At 36.1% G+C, this 23,042-nt stretch overlaps 8 protein-coding genes across 23 annotated transcripts in view; 5 read left to right on the top strand and 3 right to left on the bottom strand.

Annotated features, from left to right (window-relative positions):
- kug (kugelei) overlaps positions 1 to 12,125 on the top strand; it is a 56,513-nt gene extending 44,388 nt beyond the window's left edge. For 3 of the 7 annotated variants that reach the window (XM_066293507.1, XM_066293506.1, XM_066293503.1), the window contains 34 exons: positions 25 to 234; positions 292 to 435; positions 487 to 655; positions 713 to 899; positions 950 to 1,094; positions 1,147 to 1,365; positions 1,418 to 1,678; positions 1,734 to 1,945; positions 2,004 to 2,169; positions 2,317 to 2,478; positions 2,626 to 2,763; positions 2,820 to 3,004; positions 3,354 to 3,717; positions 3,781 to 3,969; positions 4,023 to 4,165; positions 4,219 to 4,516; positions 4,571 to 4,794; positions 4,843 to 5,051; positions 5,137 to 5,339; positions 5,393 to 5,791; positions 5,851 to 6,150; positions 6,203 to 6,391; positions 6,443 to 6,612; positions 6,760 to 6,920; positions 7,200 to 7,445; positions 7,584 to 7,865; positions 7,919 to 8,103; positions 8,154 to 8,381; positions 8,438 to 8,566; positions 8,651 to 8,841; positions 8,903 to 9,017; positions 9,688 to 9,711; positions 10,538 to 10,723; positions 10,773 to 12,125. In XM_066293507.1, coding sequence (XP_066149604.1) covers positions 25 to 234; positions 292 to 435; positions 487 to 655; positions 713 to 899; positions 950 to 1,094; positions 1,147 to 1,365; positions 1,418 to 1,678; positions 1,734 to 1,945; positions 2,004 to 2,169; positions 2,317 to 2,478; positions 2,626 to 2,763; positions 2,820 to 3,004; positions 3,354 to 3,717; positions 3,781 to 3,969; positions 4,023 to 4,165; positions 4,219 to 4,516; positions 4,571 to 4,794; positions 4,843 to 5,051; positions 5,137 to 5,339; positions 5,393 to 5,791; positions 5,851 to 6,150; positions 6,203 to 6,391; positions 6,443 to 6,612; positions 6,760 to 6,920; positions 7,200 to 7,445; positions 7,584 to 7,865; positions 7,919 to 8,103; positions 8,154 to 8,381; positions 8,438 to 8,566; positions 8,651 to 8,841; positions 8,903 to 9,017; positions 9,688 to 9,711; positions 10,538 to 10,723; positions 10,773 to 10,918 — 6,779 coding nt within the window. In that variant the 3' untranslated portion in view covers positions 10,919 to 12,125. Of the gene's footprint in view, positions 1 to 24; positions 235 to 291; positions 436 to 486; positions 656 to 712; positions 900 to 949; positions 1,095 to 1,146; positions 1,366 to 1,417; positions 1,679 to 1,733; positions 1,946 to 2,003; positions 2,170 to 2,316; positions 2,479 to 2,625; positions 2,764 to 2,819; positions 3,005 to 3,353; positions 3,718 to 3,780; positions 3,970 to 4,022; positions 4,166 to 4,218; positions 4,517 to 4,570; positions 4,795 to 4,842; positions 5,052 to 5,136; positions 5,340 to 5,392; positions 5,792 to 5,850; positions 6,151 to 6,202; positions 6,392 to 6,442; positions 6,613 to 6,759; positions 6,921 to 7,199; positions 7,446 to 7,583; positions 7,866 to 7,918; positions 8,104 to 8,153; positions 8,382 to 8,437; positions 8,567 to 8,650; positions 8,842 to 8,902; positions 9,018 to 9,225; positions 9,293 to 9,687; positions 9,712 to 10,537; positions 10,724 to 10,772 lie in introns of those variants that run through there. The other 4 variants (XM_066293504.1, XM_066293509.1, XM_066293505.1 and 1 more) reach the window with 4 other exon arrangements.
- A 121-nt stretch (positions 12,126 to 12,246) lies between these two features.
- LOC136345344 (protein FMC1 homolog) lies at positions 12,247 to 13,238 on the bottom strand. Its single transcript, XM_066293540.1, has 2 exons — positions 12,954 to 13,238; positions 12,247 to 12,904 (listed from the first exon to the last, which is right to left on the bottom strand). The coding sequence occupies exons 1-2, from the start codon at positions 13,100 to 13,102 to the stop codon at positions 12,748 to 12,750; spliced, it is 306 nt and encodes a 101-aa protein (XP_066149637.1). The 5' UTR covers positions 13,103 to 13,238; the 3' UTR covers positions 12,247 to 12,747.
- Positions 13,239 to 13,380: 142 nt separating this feature from the next.
- RpL26 (ribosomal protein L26) lies at positions 13,381 to 14,576 on the top strand. The gene is made up of 4 exons (XM_066293538.1): positions 13,381 to 13,527; positions 13,706 to 13,897; positions 14,012 to 14,152; positions 14,402 to 14,576. Exons 2-4 carry the CDS (start codon positions 13,730 to 13,732, stop codon positions 14,540 to 14,542), a joined length of 450 nt encoding a protein of 149 aa, XP_066149635.1. The 5' UTR covers positions 13,381 to 13,527; positions 13,706 to 13,729; the 3' UTR covers positions 14,543 to 14,576.
- Positions 14,577 to 14,600: 24 nt separating this feature from the next.
- On the top strand, positions 14,601 to 16,309 carry LOC136345338 (transmembrane protein 231). 2 transcript variants are annotated; one of them, XM_066293528.1, is made up of 6 exons: positions 14,601 to 14,853; positions 14,913 to 15,064; positions 15,584 to 15,706; positions 15,763 to 15,976; positions 16,030 to 16,055; positions 16,110 to 16,309. In XM_066293528.1, exons 1-6 carry the CDS (start codon positions 14,601 to 14,603, stop codon positions 16,290 to 16,292), a joined length of 951 nt encoding a protein of 316 aa, XP_066149625.1. In that variant the 3' UTR covers positions 16,293 to 16,309. The 2 variants fall into 2 exon arrangements, with proteins under 2 accessions (XP_066149625.1, XP_066149624.1); XM_066293527.1 differs by having other exon boundaries at positions 16,030 to 16,309.
- On the bottom strand, positions 16,075 to 17,306 carry LOC136345339 (mitochondrial import inner membrane translocase subunit Tim21). 2 transcript variants are annotated; one of them, XM_066293530.1, is made up of 4 exons: positions 16,681 to 17,306; positions 16,509 to 16,630; positions 16,281 to 16,446; positions 16,075 to 16,218 (listed from the first exon to the last, which is right to left on the bottom strand). In XM_066293530.1, the coding sequence occupies exons 1-3, from the start codon at positions 17,072 to 17,074 to the stop codon at positions 16,312 to 16,314; spliced, it is 651 nt and encodes a 216-aa protein (XP_066149627.1). In that variant the 5' UTR covers positions 17,075 to 17,306; the 3' UTR covers positions 16,075 to 16,218; positions 16,281 to 16,311. The 2 variants fall into 2 exon arrangements, with proteins under 2 accessions (XP_066149627.1, XP_066149626.1); XM_066293529.1 differs by having other exon boundaries at positions 16,212 to 16,446.
- A 91-nt stretch (positions 17,307 to 17,397) lies between these two features.
- park (parkin) lies at positions 17,398 to 20,440 on the top strand. 4 transcript variants are annotated; one of them, XM_066293523.1, is made up of 10 exons: positions 17,553 to 17,727; positions 17,854 to 18,129; positions 18,185 to 18,406; positions 18,461 to 18,664; positions 18,714 to 18,906; positions 18,957 to 19,052; positions 19,103 to 19,188; positions 19,430 to 19,623; positions 19,682 to 19,868; positions 20,309 to 20,440. In XM_066293523.1, exons 2-9 carry the CDS (start codon positions 17,871 to 17,873, stop codon positions 19,838 to 19,840), a joined length of 1,413 nt encoding a protein of 470 aa, XP_066149620.1. In that variant the 5' UTR covers positions 17,553 to 17,727; positions 17,854 to 17,870; the 3' UTR covers positions 19,841 to 19,868; positions 20,309 to 20,440. The 4 variants fall into 4 exon arrangements, with proteins under 4 accessions (XP_066149619.1, XP_066149620.1, XP_066149621.1 ...); XM_066293522.1 differs by lacking the exons at positions 17,553 to 17,727; positions 20,309 to 20,440 and adding an exon at positions 17,398 to 17,516 and having other exon boundaries at positions 19,682 to 19,932; XM_066293524.1 differs by lacking the exon at positions 20,309 to 20,440 and having other exon boundaries at positions 18,200 to 18,406; positions 19,682 to 19,932.
- Positions 20,075 to 21,924, top strand: LOC136345340 (uncharacterized). The gene is made up of 4 exons (XM_066293531.1): positions 20,075 to 20,274; positions 20,323 to 20,486; positions 20,541 to 20,774; positions 20,881 to 21,924. The coding sequence occupies exons 1-4, from the start codon at positions 20,242 to 20,244 to the stop codon at positions 20,939 to 20,941; spliced, it is 492 nt and encodes a 163-aa protein (XP_066149628.1). The 5' UTR covers positions 20,075 to 20,241; the 3' UTR covers positions 20,942 to 21,924.
- Fdx2 (Ferredoxin 2) lies at positions 21,177 to 22,891 on the bottom strand. 5 transcript variants are annotated; one of them, XM_066293537.1, is made up of 4 exons: positions 22,867 to 22,891; positions 21,700 to 21,830; positions 21,518 to 21,642; positions 21,177 to 21,464 (listed from the first exon to the last, which is right to left on the bottom strand). In XM_066293537.1, exons 2-4 carry the CDS (start codon positions 21,822 to 21,824, stop codon positions 21,253 to 21,255), a joined length of 462 nt encoding a protein of 153 aa, XP_066149634.1. In that variant the 5' UTR covers positions 21,825 to 21,830; positions 22,867 to 22,891; the 3' UTR covers positions 21,177 to 21,252. The 5 variants fall into 5 exon arrangements, with proteins under 5 accessions (XP_066149634.1, XP_066149633.1, XP_066149632.1 ...); XM_066293536.1 differs by lacking the exon at positions 22,867 to 22,891 and adding an exon at positions 22,047 to 22,778; XM_066293535.1 differs by lacking the exon at positions 22,867 to 22,891 and adding an exon at positions 22,047 to 22,777 and having other exon boundaries at positions 21,700 to 21,888.
- Between the last annotated feature and the right edge of the window lie 151 nt (positions 22,892 to 23,042).

Genomic DNA, 23,042 nt, shown 5'->3' with positions numbered 1-23,042 from the left:
ATTTTTTAGGTTTCTTTGTTTCAGTGTTGGATATGAACGATAATGCTCCAAAATTCGAGTTCTCCTCGTATTCTTGTGCGGTTTCGGTGTCTGCTAAAAGAGACCAATTTGTGACGATATTAAAAGCCAGCGACCCCGATGATGTCGACCGAAATAATTTGAAATACAAAATTATAGCGGGAAATGAACAGCAGACGTTTTCTATGGATTCTGCAACGGGAGTTGTATCTCTAGGTAAATTTTTCATCGATCGAATTGTTAATATTTATTTGTAATACTTCATTCTTCTAGTAAATTTGGCAAATTTCGGAAATCAACAAATGATGCTATTAAATGTTTCGGTCAGTGACGGCGTATACACCAACTTTGCTAGGCTTAAAGTCGAATTGATTCCCGCCAACTTACATCCGCCGAAGTTTAAGGATATTATTCTCGGTAAAAGTTCATGACGAATCCACCACACAGGCTTAATTATACTGTTTTTAGATGTCTCCGTTCCGGAGAATAAAATGCCCGGGTCACTAGTTGCCATTGTAAATGCTACTGACATGGATTTTGGCGATTACGGCACTCTAACATACAGTATTTACTCCGATATGATGAGCGAAATTTTTAGTATTGACGAAAAAAGCGGCAAAATTGTGACTAAAATAAGGTAATAGTGACAATCTTCCATGCAGGGCAGTTGATACAGTTCATGTTTTATTTTAAGCCTGGACCGAGAAAAGAAAAAACGATATGAAATTTCGGTAATGGCGATGGACGCGGGAGGTCTTAATGATTTTTTGACGGTTAGAGTTCGAATTATCGACGAAAATGACAATGCTCCTCGATTTTTGCTGAACGAAAGCAAAATAACCATTTCCTCGAATTTATCCACAGGAGTGGCGTTTTCTAAGGTTCGATACTATCCCTTCAATCTACATAATTGTGACCATTAAATTTGCAGATCAAAGCCACGGACGCAGATGAAGGTTGGGCCGCTCAATTAGAGTATTCAATATACGATAAGAAATCTTCAAATGTGACTACGATTTTTGGAATTAATCCTGCCACGGGTGAATTATTCCTCATTGGAAACGTTGGGCTCTATGGTATTTATAAATAATAATAAAATTTTAATGTAAAATTATTCTTCTCTTCTAGTCGGACAAGTATTTCAATTTTTCGTCCGGGCGACAGATAAAGGAACACCGGCGCAACACAGCGATTTACCTGTCAATATTCTAATTAGCGGTCCCACTGATGTTCTTCCCAAATTTGAGAGGAGGGAGAGCAAGTTCTTTTTGTCTGAGAATTCCGCCATCGGTACTGTTATCACTAAATTGAAGATTTCATCAAACGTGTCTGTTAATTTTGAAATTGGTAAGTGATATCAGATTATTTAATTCCTTTTTTTTTTAATCTTTAATTTTAGTGTCGGATGTCGACGAAGACCCACAGTTCTCTGTCGATTCTCAGGGTCAAATAACTCTCGCTCGTCCATTGGATTTTGAAACTCAACCGGTGCACGTGATAGGAGTTCTCGCACTGACCGACAGTAGTCCCCCACTGACAGCGTTGGCCGAAGTGGTCTTACAACTCCAGGACGAAAACGACCATTCCCCGCTTTTTGAGAGCAAATACTATAAACTCGATTTAGCGGAAAATGTTCCAGAGGGAGCGTCAATAATGAGAGGTACATCAATTTTTTACAATTAGGTTTTGATTCTTAAATAAAATTTGACCGCCAGTAATCGCCCATGATGAAGACCAAGGCAGCAACGGCGAGATACGCTACAGTTTCACTCCTGACAATTCGGAGATTATCAATTATTTGGCGATAGACGCTCACACGGGATGGATAAGCACCCTGGTTAAATTGGACAAAGAATTAAAATCTGATTTTAAGTTTTACGTCAGCGCCACAGATAATGGGACACCCAAATTATCGGATAGGACATCGGTATCAAAAAAATACGAATCGTAGATTTTTGAGCTAACTGGCTCATTAATTATTTTAGATTATAATCAAACTTAAAGACTACAATGACAGCCCTACAGTATTTAAAGAAAAGCTACATCAATCAGCGGTTAGTGAAGACGCTCTGCCAGGAACAGTTTTATTAACTTTAACTACAGTTGATGAGGATAGTAGTGCAGTACCGGTAAATTTTTATGTCATTGATGGTAAGTAGGTAATTATTAAATTACCACCAAATTACTTATAACTTTAACTGTAAACCGAGACGACTTTTTACATTGATTTTTGGTTATAACTCTTGTAATTAATTTTTTAATTTAGTCGTATTAGTTTATGTTTTGTACTATGCGCAGGTGATCCTAGTTCGCAGTTTCAAATACGCCAAACTGGAGAACTCTACGTTGCCAAACCATTAGATAGAGAGAAAGTGGACAGATACAGCTTAAACATATTGGTCACCGACGGACTCTTTACCGACACTGCTAAGGTGACTGTAACCGTCACAGATGCCAATGGTAAGTGTCATTCATTATCGTCACATCAGTAGCTTTTGCGGTTATAAAGAGTAAATTTATTGAGGTGCTGCTAATCTTCCTGTTAACCTGGAAGTTTAAAAAATATGTGTTATGCATAATATATATTATATTTAAATGTTTTTGCAGATAATCCGCCTTACTGCTCAAAGTATCGTTATCGCCAAATGCTGTCCGAAGGTATACTGCCAGGATCGTTCGTGCTGCGGGTTTTGGCTAGCGACAGTGACGGCCCGGAACATTCGAAACTGAAATACGTTTTGTCGGGTATGGGACGTACAACTGGTCCAACATCCTATCTAAAAGTTATAATATTTGCTCAGGCGATGACTCAGAACATTTCCTGCTAGACAAAGATTCGGGCGACTTGAAAACTGCGATGTACTTGGATCGTGAAAGCCGCCCAAAATATACTTTAAGGGCACATGTCCACGACAAAGAACACACAGAGTGGCAGTGCTCTTCTGAGATTGACTTGGTTATTTCGGACTTGAATGACAACCCCCCGGTAAGGCGGAAAACACCTAAAATTAACCTTGAACATCGAGAACAAACGTAAAAGACACATAATCACGAATGTTCTTATTCGTAACTACCCGTTAATAGCAAAACTGTACTGCCAATTGAATGAGAATTTCTCATATTGCAGCACTGACATATTTTTTTATATTACATATCATTTTTGTACAAATATTGTTTCTTCAGGTCGCAATAAGTCATTTTAAAAATTGTTTAAAAATTGTTAAAAAAGAGATTAATATCGGTTCCCAAAAATATTTCAACCAGCAACAATCTTTATTTTGTCTACAACGCAATATTCTGACAATAGTACTAGACTGTAATATCCTTTCATCCAGGTCTTCACTCTTTCCCATTACTCGGTGGCTTTGCCGGAAGACGTTGAGGTGGGCACTCTGGTGACGAAAATCCACGCCATCGACAGCGACATAGGAATCAACAGGAAGATCAAGTACTCGTTCATTGATTCGTTTAACGATCATTTCTTGATGGCTGAGGAGAGCGGAATAATCACACTAGGGAAGCCTTTGGACCGGGAACTAAGAGCAATGTACAACTTAACCGTCCAAGCTATGGATCAAGGCACCCCACAGCTATCCAGTATCGCCATCTTGATCGTTAACGTTCAGGATATTAACGATAATCCCCCGGAATTCGAAAATAAATATTATTTTGCTTCGATACCGGAGATAGACGCTGTGGGTAAGATGGGAAATGATGATATTTGTTGCTTTAGTGGTCATCAAGTTTTGATTATTATTTAAGGTACTGACGTGGTACGTGTTCAGGCCACCTCAAAGGACATAGGGGCGAATGCCGAGGTTTATTACTCAATAATAGGGGGAAATGAACATAAAAAATTTTCCATTCATAATAAAACTGGAGTTATTACCATTGCCGATATGTTAGATTTTGAAAGAGCCAAGGACTACTTTCTAACTATTCAGGCGATCGGTGAGTATTAAATGGTAAAACTATAATTGTAACACAAAATAATTTCGGTTTAGATGGTGGGACGCCCCCACTGAGTAATGTTGCTACTGTTAATATAACAGTAACAGATTGCAATGACAATGCGCCAGTATTTAGCCAAGTCTCGTACAGTACTAGAATCAAAGAAGATGCAGCAATAAACGAAAAGATAATACAGGTATTTGCTTCAGCTTATGTCGTCAATTTTATGATCATTATTTTGTTTTGTAGATTGTCGCTACAGATCTTGACAGCAATGATAATGGCGACATAACATACTCGATTATAAGCGGGGACAATTTGAAACAATTCTCAATAGACTCTAAGTCTGGCTATGTCTTGGTAGCAGCGCAATTGGACAGAGAATCGATTTCAAAGTACGAGTTGGAAATATTGGCCAAAGACAACGGACTGCCAGTTCTTTCGAGGCAAACGGTATTGAATATCGAAATTGCCGATGCCAATGATAATCCTCCCCTATTTTCCCAAGTGAACTACACAGAGGTCATCCAAGAAAATAAACCTATAGGTAAAAAGAGGTGTTTTATTTTAAGTTGATAGTAGTAACGAGATTTTATTTCAGGGCACTCAATATTACAGTTTAAGATTAGTGACGAGGATATGCCTCCTAACACGACTCCCTATACTTTCGACATTCGAATAGGCAATGAAGGCAATTACTTTCGCTTAGATCAAGATGGAATTTTGAGGACCGCCTCCAAGTTTAATCATAAAATTAGGAACAATTATTTGCTGCATATTAGAGTGTTCGATAACGGGAGTCCTCCTCTATATTCAGATACATGGGTAAGTTTTTCATTTTTTCTGTCTTCAGTTACTTGAATTCGTTTCCAGGTTTTAATAAAAATAATAGAGGAATCCCAGTATCCACCGATTATCACCCCACTGGACATTAATGTGAACTCCTATTTGGACGAGTATCCCGGCGGAGTAATCGGTAAAGTGTATGCCAACGACCAAGACCAGTATGACACGTTAACTTACGCATTAAACCCTACAATTGGCGTTGCCTATCCTACCCAAGAACTCTTTCAAATTAGCAAGTATGGTTTATTTTCTTGATACCGGCGAATCCAAATTTAATTGAGAAGTGATGCTACAGTAATCTGATTTTTATTAATTTGGCAGATCTGATGGCACTTTAATGGCGCTTCCACGCCTCGATGTAGGGGAATATCGACTCAATGTGTCAGTAACAGACGGCAAATTTTTCTCCTACACCATTGTCAAAATAAATGTTCAAATTCTGACTGAAGTTATGCTCGACAGCTCGGTGGGAATCCGCTTTAGAGACGTAAGCCCTGAATCGTTCATCTTGAGTCATAAGAAAGGTAAGAGTGTGCGGATAAAATACACCAAAACCACTTATCCTTGCTGTCTTCAGGCTTTGTGAAAGCAGTGAAAAATGCGATAAACTGCAAGTTAAAAGACGTCGTGATCATCAGCGTGCAACCATCAACCGACGAAGATCTACTAAGGGCCAAACGTTACATTCAAAAAGACTTGGATGTTCTGTTTACCGTAAGGAAATCGGACGAGGCTTTCTTCTCTTCAGAAGCGATTAGGGAAGCTTTGACCGATAACCTCGAGGAACTGGAAGAAAGCACCAAATTGGTAGTGGAGGAAATTATTAGGCCGAAGTGCAACAGTAAATATTGCATGTACGGCGTGTGTCAGGATCATTTCGTCTTAGACACTGCCGTGATCGAACCGGTGTCTACCGATGTGACCAGCTTTGTTTCCCCGAAGCATAAACACAAGTTAGATTGTCTATGTAAGCAAGGTAAGTAGTAAATAGTATATACTCGCACAAAACATTTATAAAATAATTAATTTATATAGGGTACGGAAGCGAAAGGTGTGACACGATCGTTAATGAATGCGCACGTGATCCATGTCCTATAGTCAAAACATGCGTGCCGGATGCGTCCCAAATGGGCTATTCTTGTCAGTGTCCAGAAGGCTACGCAGGACCATCCTGCGAAGTGGACATATCGAAATGCCACGATCAGAACTGTTATATCGCCCGCAATCCTTTATCATTTAGTGGGAAAAGCTACTCTCAGTACAGGATTATTAACAAGAAGTCCATCGAGGATCGCTTGAGTTTGAGTTTACGTGTGAGAAGTGTTCAACCCACTGGTAATTAGGATTCTATATTATGCTTAAAAGTTTATTTTAATTTGTAATATAGGAAATTTAATGTATGCGGCCGGCAAAGTAGACTATAACATCTTGGAAATCGTCAACGGAGGCGTCCAATATCGTTTCGAACTAGGTAGCGGTGAGGGCATAGTTCGTGTCTCAGATATTTATGTTGCCGATGGAAATTGGCACGAAATTAAGTTGGAGAGGGACAGAAATAACGCTAAAATCACCATCGGTAAGGATGTCAAAAGATCTAAACACCTTTTTTTATAACTTTGATCTTCAGATGGCATATATGTCGCCCAGGGATCCGCCCCGGGTGTGAGCGACATATTAAACCTACAAAGTGACGAAATGTATCTGGGGGCAGAAGTACATCAGCACCCTTCAATTTTGGGCTACGAGGACGTTCAGAAAGGTTTCACTGGTTGCATGGATGATATTCGAATTAGCAGGGTAAGTGACTACATTTTAGCGTTAACAGGATTTGAAGTAATTTTTTTTCATTCCATCATTTGATGAACTGTCACTTTTTTGGATGTCCTTGTTATAGGCATCAAAATTTTGGATACTCTGTATATATCGAATATTATTTTATTATAGGTGTCGGTACCTTTACACAAATCTGGAGAGAATTCTGTGGCGGTACTGAAGCGATTCGCTAATGTGGAGTTCAGTTGCGACGCTGACATTTTAATTCTTCCTGGACCTTGTGGATCACAGCCGTGTTTAAACGGAGGGACGTGCAGAGACTTAAAAGCGGGGTAAAATATTTTTTCTGCTCAAATCTCATAATAGCATTGCAATACCAAGGGATACGACCAAATATGTGTCTTTTTCTTCTGATTTCTTCATCACAAAGTAAAATTAGTTTAAATCATGTATGAAGCTCGTTAAATACTACTTTCTCTTGCTCGTGTCATATTGTTTGCCCTTACTCGGGCCACAAAATCCCACTCGTTATATAAAATTACACAGTTCCTAACTGGTTACGTAAATAGGTTTACACTTATTATATATATTTTTTTAATTGTATTTTCAAGATTCGAGTGCGAATGTCACAACAGATACTCTGGCTCTTTGTGCGAGGTGGATACGGATCCGTGTGCCTCAGCCCCATGTTTGTATGGAGGTAAATGCAGATCGACTATAGCGGGCGATTTCGTTTGTGAATGCGTTTTACGATTGAGTGGCAAAAGGTGTGAATATGGAAGATATTGTTCACCAAATCCCTGCAAACACGGTGGTGTCTGTGAAGAGGGAGATGATGGACCGCTATGTAAATGCAGGTAATGTGAATGATTTAACTTGCACTTATTTAATTTTGACACTGAAAATTAAGTATTGCCCTGAGCAATATTTTTCTTATACATGTGTTTTCTATGGCCTCTACCGGTATAAAAATTAAAAAAATAAATGGGATATAGGTCGTTTGCCGGAGAATTCTGTGAACACGATTTGAATGAATGTGAGAAGAATCCATGCCAGAATGGAGGCACTTGTATCAACGAAATCGGCTCGTTCCACTGCATGTGCCCCTCTAACGTTAGCGGAGCATACTGTGCTAACTCTCAATTTGACACTGTACAGTCAGCGACTTTCTTCCTCAATATCACCTGGAATCAGCTGATGTATTGCGGTGTGGCGGTGGCTGCGCTGGTGGTGCTGTCCGTGATAATTTGTGCGATTTGCTGTTGCAGAATGAGAAAGTAATTCGCCCATTTTAACCCATTATTTGCACTTTATCGTATTATATTTGTAGAGCAAAAGACCGTCGTAGCCGTAATAACTTAAACATTAAAGATAACAATGTACTGAACTCTACGCACAGACCGCACGAACTGTCGGAGTTGAAGAGAGGCTCTAAATTGAGCAATCTACAGGTGAATCACAGAGAAATGATCGCTGCGCGACCAGTCAGTTATACGCCCAGTTCTCACACAGATGGTAAGAATCTACACTGAAAAGTCCCGAAATACGCACCGTAGTATTTACAGGTATTTACAACAATAACGCCACTACTCTGATGCTGAACAACTTGGACACCTTGAGGAGTTACGGTTCGGCCGGTGACGAATTGGAAATTGCTCCTGATTACGGGAAAAACCTGAACCGTAACACTCAGCAGGGATGTACGAGCAACCACTGCGAGCCGGACAAGACCAGATGGGCCGACATGCATCTGACATCCGCTCTTATTAACGATAAGGCAAGGATGAAAAATGGTAAGTATTTGGTTACCTGGATAAATTTTATTAGACGAAACATGTATCTTTATCAGATTATAAGACACCCAATCCCGGGAACTGCGATTTACCCAATAGGCTTTACGGTGGTAGAAGTAACACCACAAACGGCAATACGCGCATGGGTGGGAATTTGCAGGACGATGACCAAAGAAACGTAGGAAGTACGTAAATATATAAAGAAATAATATTTATACACATATTATATACTCGAACTTAACTTAAGAAGTGCTTTGTGATCTATTCAGGTTACCATTGGGACTGTTCAGATTGGGCGCGGCAGTCTCAAACTCTTCCAAATATAACCGAAGTGCCTGGCTCGGAGATTCCTGATTCATCCAGTTTTCATAGTAACGAGAGTAACGAGTCTCGTGCCAATCACATATCTGGTCCGTATCTCCATCACAAATCCTCGACAGGGGTGTCAACCTTGAACGAGGTAAATCGCTTTTGTGGACAACATGGTGACGGAAACTTAAAACTACTGTTTAATTTTATAGGTGGACGTAGAAGAATATATGGGCGACACAGACTTGGCATCGAGTCGCGAGCCCAACGGTCTAAATTCTCTAAGTGGAGACGCGTCCATCGAGCAAGATTACAGATTTCCAGCAGGTAATAATTATTTTGTAACTATTGGGGATTTTTGAATCGTTAAAAGCGAAATTGAAACAACCAGAATGTTCGATATAAGAAGACTACAGCCTTGTCAATATCAGACTGACGACAGCTCAATATTAAATAGAACTATAATATGGTGTAAAACAATTTGTAAAATATAATTTTTGGCCCACTAAATTAAGCTCAAAACACTTGATTTCAGCAATACTCTGGCACGAAACATCTATATAGCAAATGTGCCTTTGTAACCAATAAATCACTTGTACTCTGTAAGTTAATTTATGTAATTTAAAGTATGCATTTATACCTAACTGTTTCAGTAACCAATTAATGTTATCCAATGCAACGTTTTTCATTTATTTAACCGATAGAATTTTTGCGTTAGTACCACGTGTAATGCTTCCCTCGACGTACTTATATCTTGTGGTTAGCGATAAAGTTTGGTAATGTCCAGAAGTTACTAATGTAATGCTTAACAAGATATTAATCACATAAGGGAACCGTTGTGGATGTCATGAGTTTTGAGTTATATAGTTTGACCCTAACAAAACTTCTTTAGCAATCACAAAACTAATTTTTACTATAATATTTTATTCTGCCTTAAATGCATAAGCGATTTAGAGGAGTTTGTAACATAAGTTTTTTGTTTGTGCTCCTATCGCAGTGCCTTTGATTAGTATTAAACCAAGTAAGTATATTTTAACGGTGTTGAAAGGAATTTTAGTAATGTGCTATTTTGGCTCTAGGAAGCTTTTAAACACTTTTGAACAATAAATACATTAATTCATAAGTCAGAGAAGTCTCAGAACTAGCCAACTCGCAATGCGTTACTTCAAGTTCTTTTTATGCATGAATATTCCTATAAACTCCCGAGTTTTTAAGACCAAAGAGATCTCCCAAAGCCTATTAGACTAATAATTGTTCCCTCAATGGTCATTGAGGTTTTGTAAATGGTTACCAAATATAACGAGTTTTTGTCATTTTTGGAGCTCTTACAAATGAACGACTTGGTCCGCCACCGAGTAGCGTCATTCGGCCACTGCAAACCACCTCTCATTTAAACAAGTAGTCTGCAGTATTAGCACCCGTACATCTACACGAGAATTTTTAATGTATAGTATTAATTCAGATGTTAATGTGTCCCTTGTTATTGACTGTATCAACGCAAACAACGTCTTCGTCAAAGAAGCCTCCATTGTAAAAGGGCGAAAACTAACATTTTGCCACCATCTATAAATTCTATATCCTCGAACTTTCCCATGCTGTGTAATGCAATAGAATCACTATCATCAACGACCAAGTTGTCCGTTTCTTGGAACTTCCAATGCCCAACAAGGCCACATCAAATTAAAGATCCTCTATTCGTTTTAGCTGGTAGTATTCATCCAAAATTCCGCAACAAAATTAACAATCCGCTTTGCAAGAATTATTATTAGAGCTGATGTTGATTTTTTAATCGTTTGTTTCGTAAAACTCATTATTTTAATTTGTGATATTTGGTTTTTCATTCACAGCTGAAAGTTATATTCGTCACCCGAATTCTTATCTTCCCGCGCATATCTACAATATCCCTAGTGAAGCCGAAGGTGAATCGCTGCAAAGTCCGGGTTCAGATGAAGTGGAGCCTTATGGCTTTCCGAGCAACCGCAACAGGAGGAAGCAAGTAGATGACGATATCGCCAGCGTCATAACTACCCTAGGTAAGTTGTGTTATCAAAAAAGAGTCTTTTTGTTACATAAATTTCTTAGAAGAACGTCATTCCCTCCTGGGCGGATGCTATGCGAGCAACAGCGACATGTCAACCAATCTGTGTGAAATCGAAGACTCGGAGTGCGAATTCGAAGAAAAACCTTTAAACTACCTATCGAACAGCATATACCAAACGGACGTCTGACGAAACGCCAATAAAAAAGTACTTTCGACGTGGGGCTATGCGTTGGATGACGCCCTAGAGCTGGGATTGCGGGTTCACCAATCAAATGTGATACGTAGGTAGCTGTTTTAGTGATGGTAAGGCCGCTAGGATGATTTAACCTACCAAAATTTCATAGTTTATCTGCTCAATAATCACCATCAGATGTGTCATACTTTTAAGTGATATTACACACCCACGATATCCGACTGTTATCGATATTTTTTCTTCAAAGCAAAAGTGACAATTTACTTATTATATGTATACATATAGTGTAGAGCAAATGATATCAAATCGGAGGTTTAAATTATAAAAAATATAAGAGGGTTGAATTTTTATCAGAGATTTGCATATCAACAGCGTTTGCAAAGAGTTCCAGAAAGTGAGAGTCGAGTGAGATTGATCCCTTCCCTGATGACTCTTTTACAATTTATTAATTATTAAAATGTTCACGAATCAAATCACCTATTTTTGTAGATGTTAGTTGTATAGTTTAATGAGAGCATTTATATTATACGCATTTGGTAGTGGGTCCCGTCCAATAAATCCCTTTATCAAGTCATTCCCGGTTTTTCCGCGTACAGGGTAAACAAATTTTAACTCTTAGTTCATTCAGTGGGACCGCAAAACTTTGCATTTATTTTTACAACACATCCAGGTGTTTTTAGTGATTTCGAGTATTAGTTAAATCAAGACTACGTAGATTAGTAAACCTACTGATAAGGTTATAGAAAATGTGCCTATATTAAGATTGTACGACAGTTGCGCTGTAATTAAGGCAGCTACCCTATTTTAATTAGTTTAATTATCATTAATCCAGTGACTCCGTAAGGTTATTTAATTTATCCTCTACTTATATTAACTTTATATTTTTGATATTTTTACATATAAGATTAGTTATTTATGTATGTATTACGTCATTTTCTCCATTCCCAGCAAATAATCTTTCTAAGTGTTCATTAGCTTATCAGGTCCTCCAATTAATTTCGGATTTATCCTTATAAAGTTCATAGTTTGTTTCCACTGTATTTGTGACCGTTTACTAACTCATGCGTCTTACATACACACCTTTGTCTAAACGTTTTGGCTATGGAGTCAATTATGTTTTTTTACTTTTTTACTTTTGGTACTTTCATTTACCTATGAGTAAAATGAAGGAATTATTAAAAACTAATAATTTAACTAATAACTTGAAGTTTTATTTTTAACACCTCAGGTAATTGGACTGGGATGTGCATACTCAGGGGCAATCAAAATGACACAGTTGGAAAGACTTGAAGATGTCTGAGAAAAAGTATAGTTACACCATGTAACAATAAAAATAATTGTATTTGAAAGATTGAAGAAAAAGTTGTGTTAACTAATCAACTTTTCATATAACAAAATAGAACAGCAATAACGAATCTCTACAGCAAGTATACTAGAGGTAACCTTATGAAGAAATTGGAAAATGAGGATTTTAAAGTAAAAGTTCGTGAAAGTGCAAAAAGTTAAGACAACCAAGATATACTGAGCAAGACCAACTACTAATTGAATGTGAGGTAAATTGCCTAGCACGAACAGAGCCAAGAGAGTAACAACATCATTTGAATTTTTTGGCAGAGTAGAGATGGGCCAGAACGCCTAAAGAAGATATTGCTCAGAAAGGTGGTCGTGTTTTTGAAAAACGGAAACTTGAACATATTTAAGGATAATCAAGATGTCTTCATAAACCTCAGATATAGTGAATGAAATAATAATATTAACATATGTGCCATGTTTATGTTATATAAATTGAAACTATTTTTTATTTACAATTGTCAACATGAAGTCTATTTAGGATCATGGGGCAACTTGAATCCAACCATATCTGCAGTTTCTTGCACAGTCCTCTCACCTTTGCCATGAAATGCATCATGAATTTCTTGAGATAGTCGAGAGCTCCTTAAGTAACACAAATAACTGTTGGCAATAAAGTTCATCTCCTCTCTATAAAGAGCAACTTGCTTTAACCATTTCGTTAGAAATACAAACTTACTGTGCTTTGCACAATTGCTGATCTGTGGTTTTATATTTCCTGTATTGTTTCATCAGATAATTGAAAGCCAGGCTGTCTTTCAGAGACCTTTCAGAAAGTGCATATCTGAATTCCCGGATTATTCCTCGCAAGATAGTTAGTTTCTCCATAGGTGAGTTTTATTAATTGTAAAAATAGTGACCTCACCTATGAATGTAATTTATAGCATTAAAGTGGCTTAATTAAAAAAATAAAAATATTTGTTTGAAAATAAAAATCATAACCTGATAAGATTCTTAATATCACGTGTCGCTGCAAAAACTGACAGCTCTGATGTTTCAACTCTAACAGACCGAATTTTTTCTATCTTTGTTGTAATATAACCATTTTCAACGTGTCGAAGTGAAATAGATAGCTTCCAGCGGTGATATTATCTCATCTAGTGCATAGGAGACGGTAGTTCGAATCTGCCTTTACTCTTGAAGGTTCTGAGGATAATTAAAAATACCTTTTCACTACAACTTGTCTTTTCAAATTCTGCCAATGTCAAACTGAGTTCTTGGCTTTCCTTCTCGTTTCTGTGTTTTTGCTGTTGGTAGGTAAAAAATTATTTTCGTTAAATCTATAATCATCGTTTTAAATTAACACAAAAATCAGAATAAAACCGATTAATATTAATACCCGACCTTTCAAAAATCGTTCCATTAGGGTTTTAACTTTGTATTATTTATCTACAATTAAATACGTAAAAGTTTATGGGTTAATGTTTGTAGAGTGAAGATCAACACAGGATCATCATGAAGTTCAACAAACTGGTATCAGCGTCCCGAAACAAGAACAGGAAGCGGCATTTCACTGCACCCTCTCATGTTAAAAGAAGGCTTATGTCAACCCCCCTATCCAAGGAACTTCGACAAAAATATAGCGTTCGTTCCATGCCCATTAGGAAAGATGATGAAGTTCAGGTGGGTTTCCAAGTGGTTATTACATATAACATGTTTTTTTCGCTGCTTACTGTACATGTTATGTACCTTAAAGTTGTTTGTTTTTTCTTACAGTTTCATGATGTTTTTCTATAGGTCGTAAGAGGCCACTATAAAGGACAACAAGTGGGCAAGGTGGTCCAAGTATACAGGAAGAAGTTTGTCATTTATATTGAAAGGATACAAAGGGAAAAAGCAAATGGAGCCAGTGTTTATGTGGGAATTCACCCTTCAAAGGTAAGATATATTGATGAAATGTGACCATAGTAATTAAACCATAAAAATTCAATATGATGATTGAAACCATTCGTAGACGGTAGTAGTTCAATTTGGCAGAGTACTGGTCACACAGGTTTTCTGTGTACTCACAGATACTTTGCTAGGTTGATTCTTCCTCATGGTGAGAAATTGGCTCTGATTTTTTAAACTACATAAATTTTTCATTAGTCATATCACCTTGTCATGCTAATACAAACCTCTTGTTAGGTAGTAATTGTCAAACTAAAAATGGACAAGGACCGAAAGAAGATTGTTGACCGTAGGGCCAAAGGACGTTTAGCTGCCCTAGGTAAAGACAAGGGCAAGTACACAGAAGAGTCTGCAGCTGGTGCTGTTGAAACTGCATAAATTTAATGTCATTAATAAATAAGTAAAAAATAAATTATATTTGTTTTTTGCCCCCAAGATGGTGTTAGTAGTAAATCTCATGGACATAGCAACTGTGTTGTTAGCAAAGTTCAAATACAAACAAATAATTGGTTCTAAAAACCAGTGGTTTTCTTCTCAATTATTCGTGATTATGGCAGTTTTGGAGGTGCATACAAACGTTTTGAAAGTAAAATATAAAGCTTGTTTGTTATCCAAAGCCACATTAATAACTGTGATCTGTGAAATAGTAGCCGTCGCGTTACCATTTATACTTTGTTATCAAACAGGAGGCAAGAATACAGTTCAAACATTAAAACCCTATCAAGATACATTATTATTATTTCAACAGGTTTCTGGTTAAAACAAGATTTCTTTTATGAGCAACCAAATGTCAAAGTTAAAGGAGAGTACCTGTTTTGGATTATTACTAAGGACAAAACTCTATTTTGCAGTTCATTTCCTTCACATGATCCTAAGTTGGATCCATGTTCTAGTATAAAGGTAACAGCTAATTGTATTGCGCAATAGACAAGCAGTATATAACACTGCTTGGAGGAATGCTCCAGGGCAACATTGCTTTGATAAACAATATATATCGTGAGATTCCTTTTTACTCAATTATTTGCACCATATGTTTCTAAAAACAGTGGTAACAGTTTACTATCCGACTACTCACTTGTTTGTACTATTTTTTATATTTTCATTTGCTAACCGCAAATTCTTTCATTATAAAGAAATTTCTAGGCAGCAAATTATATTCCCGTTTCTCAAAGCCTTAAGATATACAGGATGTTTAAATTCAATTATTTTTGTTCTATCTAATTTCTACAGTTTTTGAGATAGTTGAAAATTTGCAAATGACTGATATTCACATAGATACAGGGTGACGTTTTTTCTGGCCCTGCAACTAACATGAATAGCAACCCCTTGTTGCTAAATATATTTTAATCAAAAAGTATTGCCTGGAGATTAGATAATTGCTTTAAGAGTAAAAGCATAATTTTTTTTTTGTATTTTAAGATTTTCCAATCGGACCAAAACTATGACGGTAAAATAGACACTTTAGAGTTAACGATTCAAGCCATGCTTCCAGCAGTGACCTCATATTACTTTATTCTTTCACTCAAGTATAGTATGAAAGAAGTAAGTGCTGAAGTCTTAAAAACTCAATCCTATGTAATATTTTCCCTTTTTTGAAGAAGTCACCATGCGTCTTCCGCATGAATAGTGCCTTAATTCACCAACAATTAGCTGTAGCTGGTCTGTCTCACATTATTATACAGGCAGACTTGGGATTATACCAATCAGTCCCACTGAAATGCTCAGGAGATGGTGTATTTACCAATTTAATACCTGATAGTATGAAAGATTTGTCATTTGAAGAGATTGTTACTAATTATGCAGCAAGTGACAGTAAGTGCTTTAACTTAATCATTATTAGTTTCTAATTAAAAAGTTATTTTCAGTGAAAACGACTCTGGAAAATCTTTTGGTAATCCCAAACACATTGATAAATGACGAAGGAACTTTTACTTTTAATTTAAAGTTATCCATCCCAGAGCACAAAATATATTTCAAGCCTGGAATTTGGCAGATTTTAAAATTTGCCTGGGTCCAATTCCTTTCTCTGTACTTAGTAACTTGGTGGTTGATTTCTGGAATTAAGGACTATATTTTTAAAAATAATTTGGTTTTGCTATACAAAGATAAAACTTGCTTAAATAAATAACATTGTTACTTAGTAAATTTTAAAATTTCAGTTCTAATTCCGGAGTAGCAGATACAGTTGTTGAATTTCGGTTATCTTCCACAATTATTATAGATCTAAACATATCATCCACTTCTACAAAGAGAAATCGATACTCAAAGCTGCCAGCATTCCCCTTCAAGCAATAATAGATTATTTAAAATGGTTGTGACTAATTAATAAGTAAATAAATAGTACCTCAACCATATCTAAATGGGCAGTGCCCGAGTGGGCTGTGCCTTTTAAATAAAATTTAATTCTTATGTGTTTTCTACCCTCTTTGTCTGAATAATATGCATGACTAACATGTTGTCTTCTACCTGGAAAACACAAAGATTATTTTAAATCAAGACTGAGAATGTTAAAATACCTCTTCTGGTTTCATCTCCATGAGCACTGATAGGATACCCCAACTTATCAGATACCTGTATATGATCAATACATTTCTTTACTGCTTTAGAGTAAATATTATTGGGACTATTACTAGAGAAGAGTTCATTGAAAACAGTATACATAAGCCCTCCACAAATGCCCACTCCAAGGAAAATTATAGCCAAGTAGGAAGTAGTTTTGGTGGTCTCTTTGACTTTTTCTCTGAGAGGTTTGACATTAGAATCCAGTTCGTATGAACTACTGGAATTAGATGTTGGGGTAAGTTTGCTATCTGAATTCTTCAGTCTTTTGGGTAAATGGTACTGAAATACTTTGTGAAAGCGGTGTTTGGTTACAAGCACCGATAAAATCGAGTGACGAAGAACAAGCATATTGGCAAACGACAAGCTGGATTAAGCCAGTGCTTACGTTTAGCTTACGGATAGTATTTACTTGCATTAACTGGGATTAAGTGTTGGTTATTTTTTAAATATTTATTTTAATAATTTCATATTAACCATCACTTAAAACTTAAAACATAACCTTGAAAATGAAAAAATAGTAAACAATCGCTCATAAACAAGACGATCATTACGAAAAATAAAATGGTGTCTGGACTACAGAGAAGCTGATTTCGGACGTGCTTCTGATATTTCAACGCCACATTTAAGATTTTTTTTAATGATTACCTGTTATTAATGTAAGAAAAAATGCCTTCGGTATTTTCAAAAATATAGTAAATATCTTGACAATAGCGTATGGTGTTTTTTATATTTAATTAAATGGACAAATCATCCCTTCGTCATTGCGAAAATAATGTCAATCTTGACAATGGTGAAAAGCATATGAAGTTTTAATTTTGATATGTTTTAGAATGAAAATGCTGTACAAATGACATAAAATAACAAATAAGCTATTTATTATTTTTGTTTGGTTTATTATTAACGAATTACAATTACGAATTAATCATAACAACAAATTGTAAATTGTTCATTACAACACTTTATTATTAAGTAGTAGTTGTACTAAGTTTCAGGATTTGAAGGTAAATGCTCAATTTGCTGTAAGAAAAGCCCTAATGTCTACTTCTGTGTCTTCAGAAATAAAATATCCCTTTCTTCTTGCCAGCTCTACCTACCTGATTTTACTTAAAAACCACTATTTGTTTCAGTTGATGGCTATTAAATAATGCTGAAATTTCTCACTTCCTTCTTTACCAGCATTATCCAAACCATGCTCCAACTACTGACCTCAAAGAAACACATCATTCAGAACCTTTTGAGCATTTATGTCAAAACCACTACTGGCAGCAAGTTGTCCTTAGATATAGATCCAAAATGTAAGGTGGCACATATTAAGGGAATTGTGGCACCTCAAATGGGACTTCAGCCTGATGAGCTTAAGGTTATTTTTGCTGGTAAAGAACTGGGAGATGATGTCATTATTGGTAAAAGCTTGTTAAAAAACATATATGATTTTTTTTTATATAAATTGGGCATTAGAAGAGTGTGATTTAGGGCAACAGAGTATACTGCATGTGGTAAAAATTAAGCCACAAAATAAGGGTGAAAGCCACTCAACCACAAATAATTCCAAACTTGTACCTTTAAGTGAAAGTCTAGATGATTCAATGTTTTTTGAGAGCAGCATGGATACAATTCCTGTTACAGAGAAAAAAGTTCATTTCTATGTGTACTGCCCCACTTGCAAAGACCTTAAGCAAGGTTTGTAGTTAATATTTCAGCATTGAGGAGTTTATCACTGAAATAATCATTTAGGGAAACTTCGAGTCAGATGTCACTTTTGTAAGAGTGGGGCATTTACTGTGCATTCAGAACCTCAAAACTGGGGGCATGTATTGACACCTAAACAAATAACTGGCACATGTGAAAATGATCCACAGTTATGTGAAAACATATTGCAAAACCAAGAACCCACTTTTGCAGAGTTTTATTTCAAGTGTTCTGAACATGTTTCTTTGGGTTAGTTGCAGTCATGAACTTATATCAGTCATGCAAAGGGGCCTTTTAGGAGAAGGAGATCAAGCAGTACCTTTAGATTTAATTCGTCCGAATTTGAGGCAGCTTCAATGCTTGGCATGCCTGGAGATACCAGAAACAATGTTCACATTTCCATGCCAAAATAACCATATAGTTTGCGTGGATTGTTTTAGGCAGTACTGTATGTCAAAACTCACTGAAAGGCAGTTTTGGCAGCATCCAGAGTAAGATCCTCAGGTCTAAATTTATTAACTTTAACATCTGCTGGTTTCAGATTTGGTTACACTCTTATTTGTCCCAATGGTTGTCCAGACTCTTTTATAAAAGAAGTGCACCACTTTAGATTGCTAGATGTTGAAAACTATGAAAGGTCCTTATTTTCGCCAATTTTACGTGAAATTTAAATTTTTTGTGGTTTAGATATCATAGGTTTGCAGCTGAAGAATTTGTTTTGCAGTCTGGAGGAATGTTATGCCCTCAACCAGGCTGCGGTACGGGAATATTAGGTAAGTTTCCCTGTGAAATTAAAGTTATGGTAGAGTGGTTAAATATTTTTCAGAAATACTATTTTGAACTGAAAATCCTTTTCAGGTTAATAGTTAAAAATACTGTAAATTTTTGGCCCATTGAAGACAGAACTTCATCAGTGAATATTGTTTAGGACCATATTTTTCCATCTCTGGAGAAATTTAACCAACAGAATTTGTCTGTTCATATATAAACTTAATTTATTCCTTATCCTTGCAGCCGATCCGGAATGTACTCGCATAAGTTGTCATCATTGCAAATACATTTTCTGCCGTAATTGTCTTCAAGGGTACCACATAGGGGAGTGTGATCCCTCTGATACCACCCCCTACAACGATTCAGGCTGTTGCAATGATGAACTAAGTTGTATACCTAATAATGAGGCGGAGGACGCATCCAGAACTACCATAAAAGTTCGTCTAAAAGAGTAAACTTTTTTTTGTTATTTCTGCAAAAAATTTAATACATAAGGTTATCACCAAGCCTTGCCCCAGCTGTAAAACTCCAACTGAGAGGGACGGAGGGTGTATGCATATGGTGTGTACTAGAGCGGGATGCAAATATCACTGGTGCTGGGTTTGCCAGACTGAATGGTCCAGGGAATGCATGGCTGATCATTGGTTTGGATAGAGTTTTATTCTGTCGGATAGATTTACAAGTTTCTGATTTAAAAATCTAATTTGGCCCTATTTTGTTGAATATTAAAAACTGTTGTTCAATTTTTTTTTTGTGATATTAACAGAGAGGCACCTCTAATTCAAACCCTTCTTTTGATATTGACATTTAACCAGATTTTCTCTCACACATTTTAATCCAAAAAAATTAAATAAAGTAAACTTAACATCATTGAGATAAGGCTTCTTATCTTTACAATAATGTAATAGAGGAGATTAAAGCATCGACGAAATAGAAACGTACACAAAACAGTGATTTCATATCTATTTAAAATTGGCAGATTTTTGTGGAACTACTAGTGGATTCCGTTAATGTGAATATCTAGAACTAAAAATTCTTATTCAAAAGAAACAATCATGTCTAAAACAAACATCACACTTGATAATTTGGTAAGTTTCAGTAGCATCTAAAATTATTTTTCAGATGCCTCCTTTCAGATCAATGATTTCAATAACTACCGTATCCAAACAATAATTATAGAAAGTGTTCTTGGAGGCATTATAATAATCCTAATCTGCTGCACAGTCTATTTCTTCATATGGAGAAGGAATCTAATGAAGCTAGTAAAAATATTGGACCCTGTCAGTGCGTATAAGAGAGTGTAAGTCATATCCCAACTTCTCCCTAATGACTTTCTCTTCATGATTACTTCTAGAGGCCCTTCAATCTACGTTAAACGAGGCCAACGGGACACCGCGTCAATAAGTTCAAGTTTCAAACACTATGAGGGGAGTAATTCAGGTTTTGACGATAATTGTGCGGAAAGAGAGCAGAGGAACAACAGGAATATGGAGACCTTAGATCGAAACTTCTTTACAAAAAGCAATTTCGGTTTTGACGGGGATAACAACAGCAGAAATACAGAGAATCAAGCAAATTCGACGCGAAGGTCAGTAATAAGAATCAAATATTCCTGTGAAGTAGGCGTTTATAGTGCTCCTGTTAAAGCTGTCATGCATTTCAATCTTTGAGATTTAATTATGGCTTAATTGTAGGAGAAATGAGCAGGCAGAAGCTATGGAAGCAATAACAACATTGGATAAAGTATTGTATTAGTGATGAGTGTATTTTTATGTGTTGAATTTTGCTGCTGTACATTAAACGTGTATATATTTATAGCTGTACGCACATTTGTACTAAATAAGGGTTGTTAAAGATAGCCTATAACATGCATAAACATGTCAAAACCACCTATTCTACAATACTATGGTCTTGACTAAATTTCTTAGGCACAAACCCACGAAAATATTGCGATAGTTTCAAAATTTACACACGCGCCTAATAAGACTCATTTTAAAAACAGTAACAATTTTATTATAGACACTTTGATATTTAAAGGAATTAATTTTTTATAGAATAAACCTCTCTTAGCTTCTAGCATCATTAATGGTGGCAGGTACTTTAATTTCCAAACCCTCAAAATCTTCATTTACAATCACTTGACAACCCAATCGAGAACTGTCAGTCAAGTCATAGGCCAAGTCCAACATATCTAACTCTTCCTCTGTTGGCTTATTAGGTAGGGCATCAAATGTGCTCTTTTGGAAAATTAAATGACAAGTGGAACAAGTAAGAGTTCCTATCAAAACAAACCCAAGGGTTTCTGCCATAAAAACTTTTTGTAAAATATACCTTCACAGGCTCCAAACCCATCAAAATCCAAATCATTATTGATTACAACATCTAGTAATGAATCTCCAATTTTTCCTTTAGCTTTGACTCTAGCACCATTGGCTTTAATGAATGTTATTTCAACTCTGCAAAGAGAAAAAAATTGTTTTTTAGTAGGTTGTTAAGAATTAGGACAAACTTACTCTTTTTTAGCCAAAGCTGGCTGACCAGAAGGTTGACTAGCAGCCACACATCTGATACTACTTTTGAAACTATTCATGAAGGGTCTTGTCAAATGTGAAATGCATTTTAAGGCACTGAGAGACATGTTGATCTAATCAAAATGAAGTTCTTGTAGGAGGTTTTAAATTTATGAAGTTGCTTATGGCCAGCTGCAAGGGTTCCTTGCAAATGAATTACAACCTTTTCTGTAAATTTGATAATATTCACTCATAGGCAAAGAGTTTTATTCAAATACTTTATCTGGAAGTTGATAGACTGCATGACACACTGTTAAAACATAATATCAACGATATGTAATATTACTTACAAGAAACACCTACAAATTGCCAATTCCACTCAAGTTAATACTTTTCAATTTAAACGAATTTGATATTGTATTATTGAATCTGAGGCCACTACAACCAATAGGGCGTACTTGTTTGTTAACTAATTAGACCTGAGATGTGGTCGACTCTACTAGAATTTGGTGTAATCTATGTGTCGTAGTTATAATTAATAAACGTTTCAAATATTTGAAACGATTAGATAAGTGAGAATTTCAAGAGAGAAATTAGGGAAATTTCACTTTGGACCCCAAACTTTTTGTTTACGTCATAACGTCAAGGTGACAATCAGAGCTGCAGCCGATTTAAAAAGATGTTGCCAAGTGTAGCATACCTATTTCTTATATATTCTCATTCTATAACTAAAATTAAATCAGAGTGATTGTTGCACGATATTAATATTAAGTGTTAAAGTTTAATTTTAAAAAAAGATATGCTTCAGATATTTCAACATCTGTTTTACATTTCCTGCTTATTAAACAAAGATCTCATTTTAGTTCAAATTGTTTGCTTCAAAAACTGTTTTTTTTCTTGAAGTTTTTCTGATGGCCGATCCATGTGCAGTGATGTCATAGATTTTTAACTCCTGTAATCTCTTGGATGGTTCTTCGGGATGAAAAATAGAAGATTCGGCAATATTCGATCATTTACAAGCTCTAGCAAAGGAAATCGTACTCCCAAGGAAAAGATAATATTTCTTAAAGGGTAGTTATGCGAAAAGTAAATTTTAACTCATTTAATACATTCTAAATAAGTTGAATGAGAATTTCAGGAGAAAACTGGAAAAATTATCTTTGCAATTACATATTTCAGTGTCACTCACTGTCAGCTGACTGCAAGACGCACAGTTGCCACCGTCAAACCATGTTTTTTTCCGTATTTTAAAATTTTTGAATTAATAAAAATCCAGAACATGAAATTCTTTCAAAATTACCGCAACTTTAAATATTTTATTATAAAAAACATTAATTTTTCATAAT

The sequence above is a fragment of the Euwallacea fornicatus genome, chromosome 19 (assembly GCF_040115645.1).
Source record: "Euwallacea fornicatus isolate EFF26 chromosome 19, ASM4011564v1, whole genome shotgun sequence".
Lineage (NCBI taxonomy): Eukaryota > Metazoa > Arthropoda > Insecta > Coleoptera > Curculionidae > Euwallacea > Euwallacea fornicatus.
This window is presented reverse-complemented; position numbering and strand designations above follow the sequence as displayed.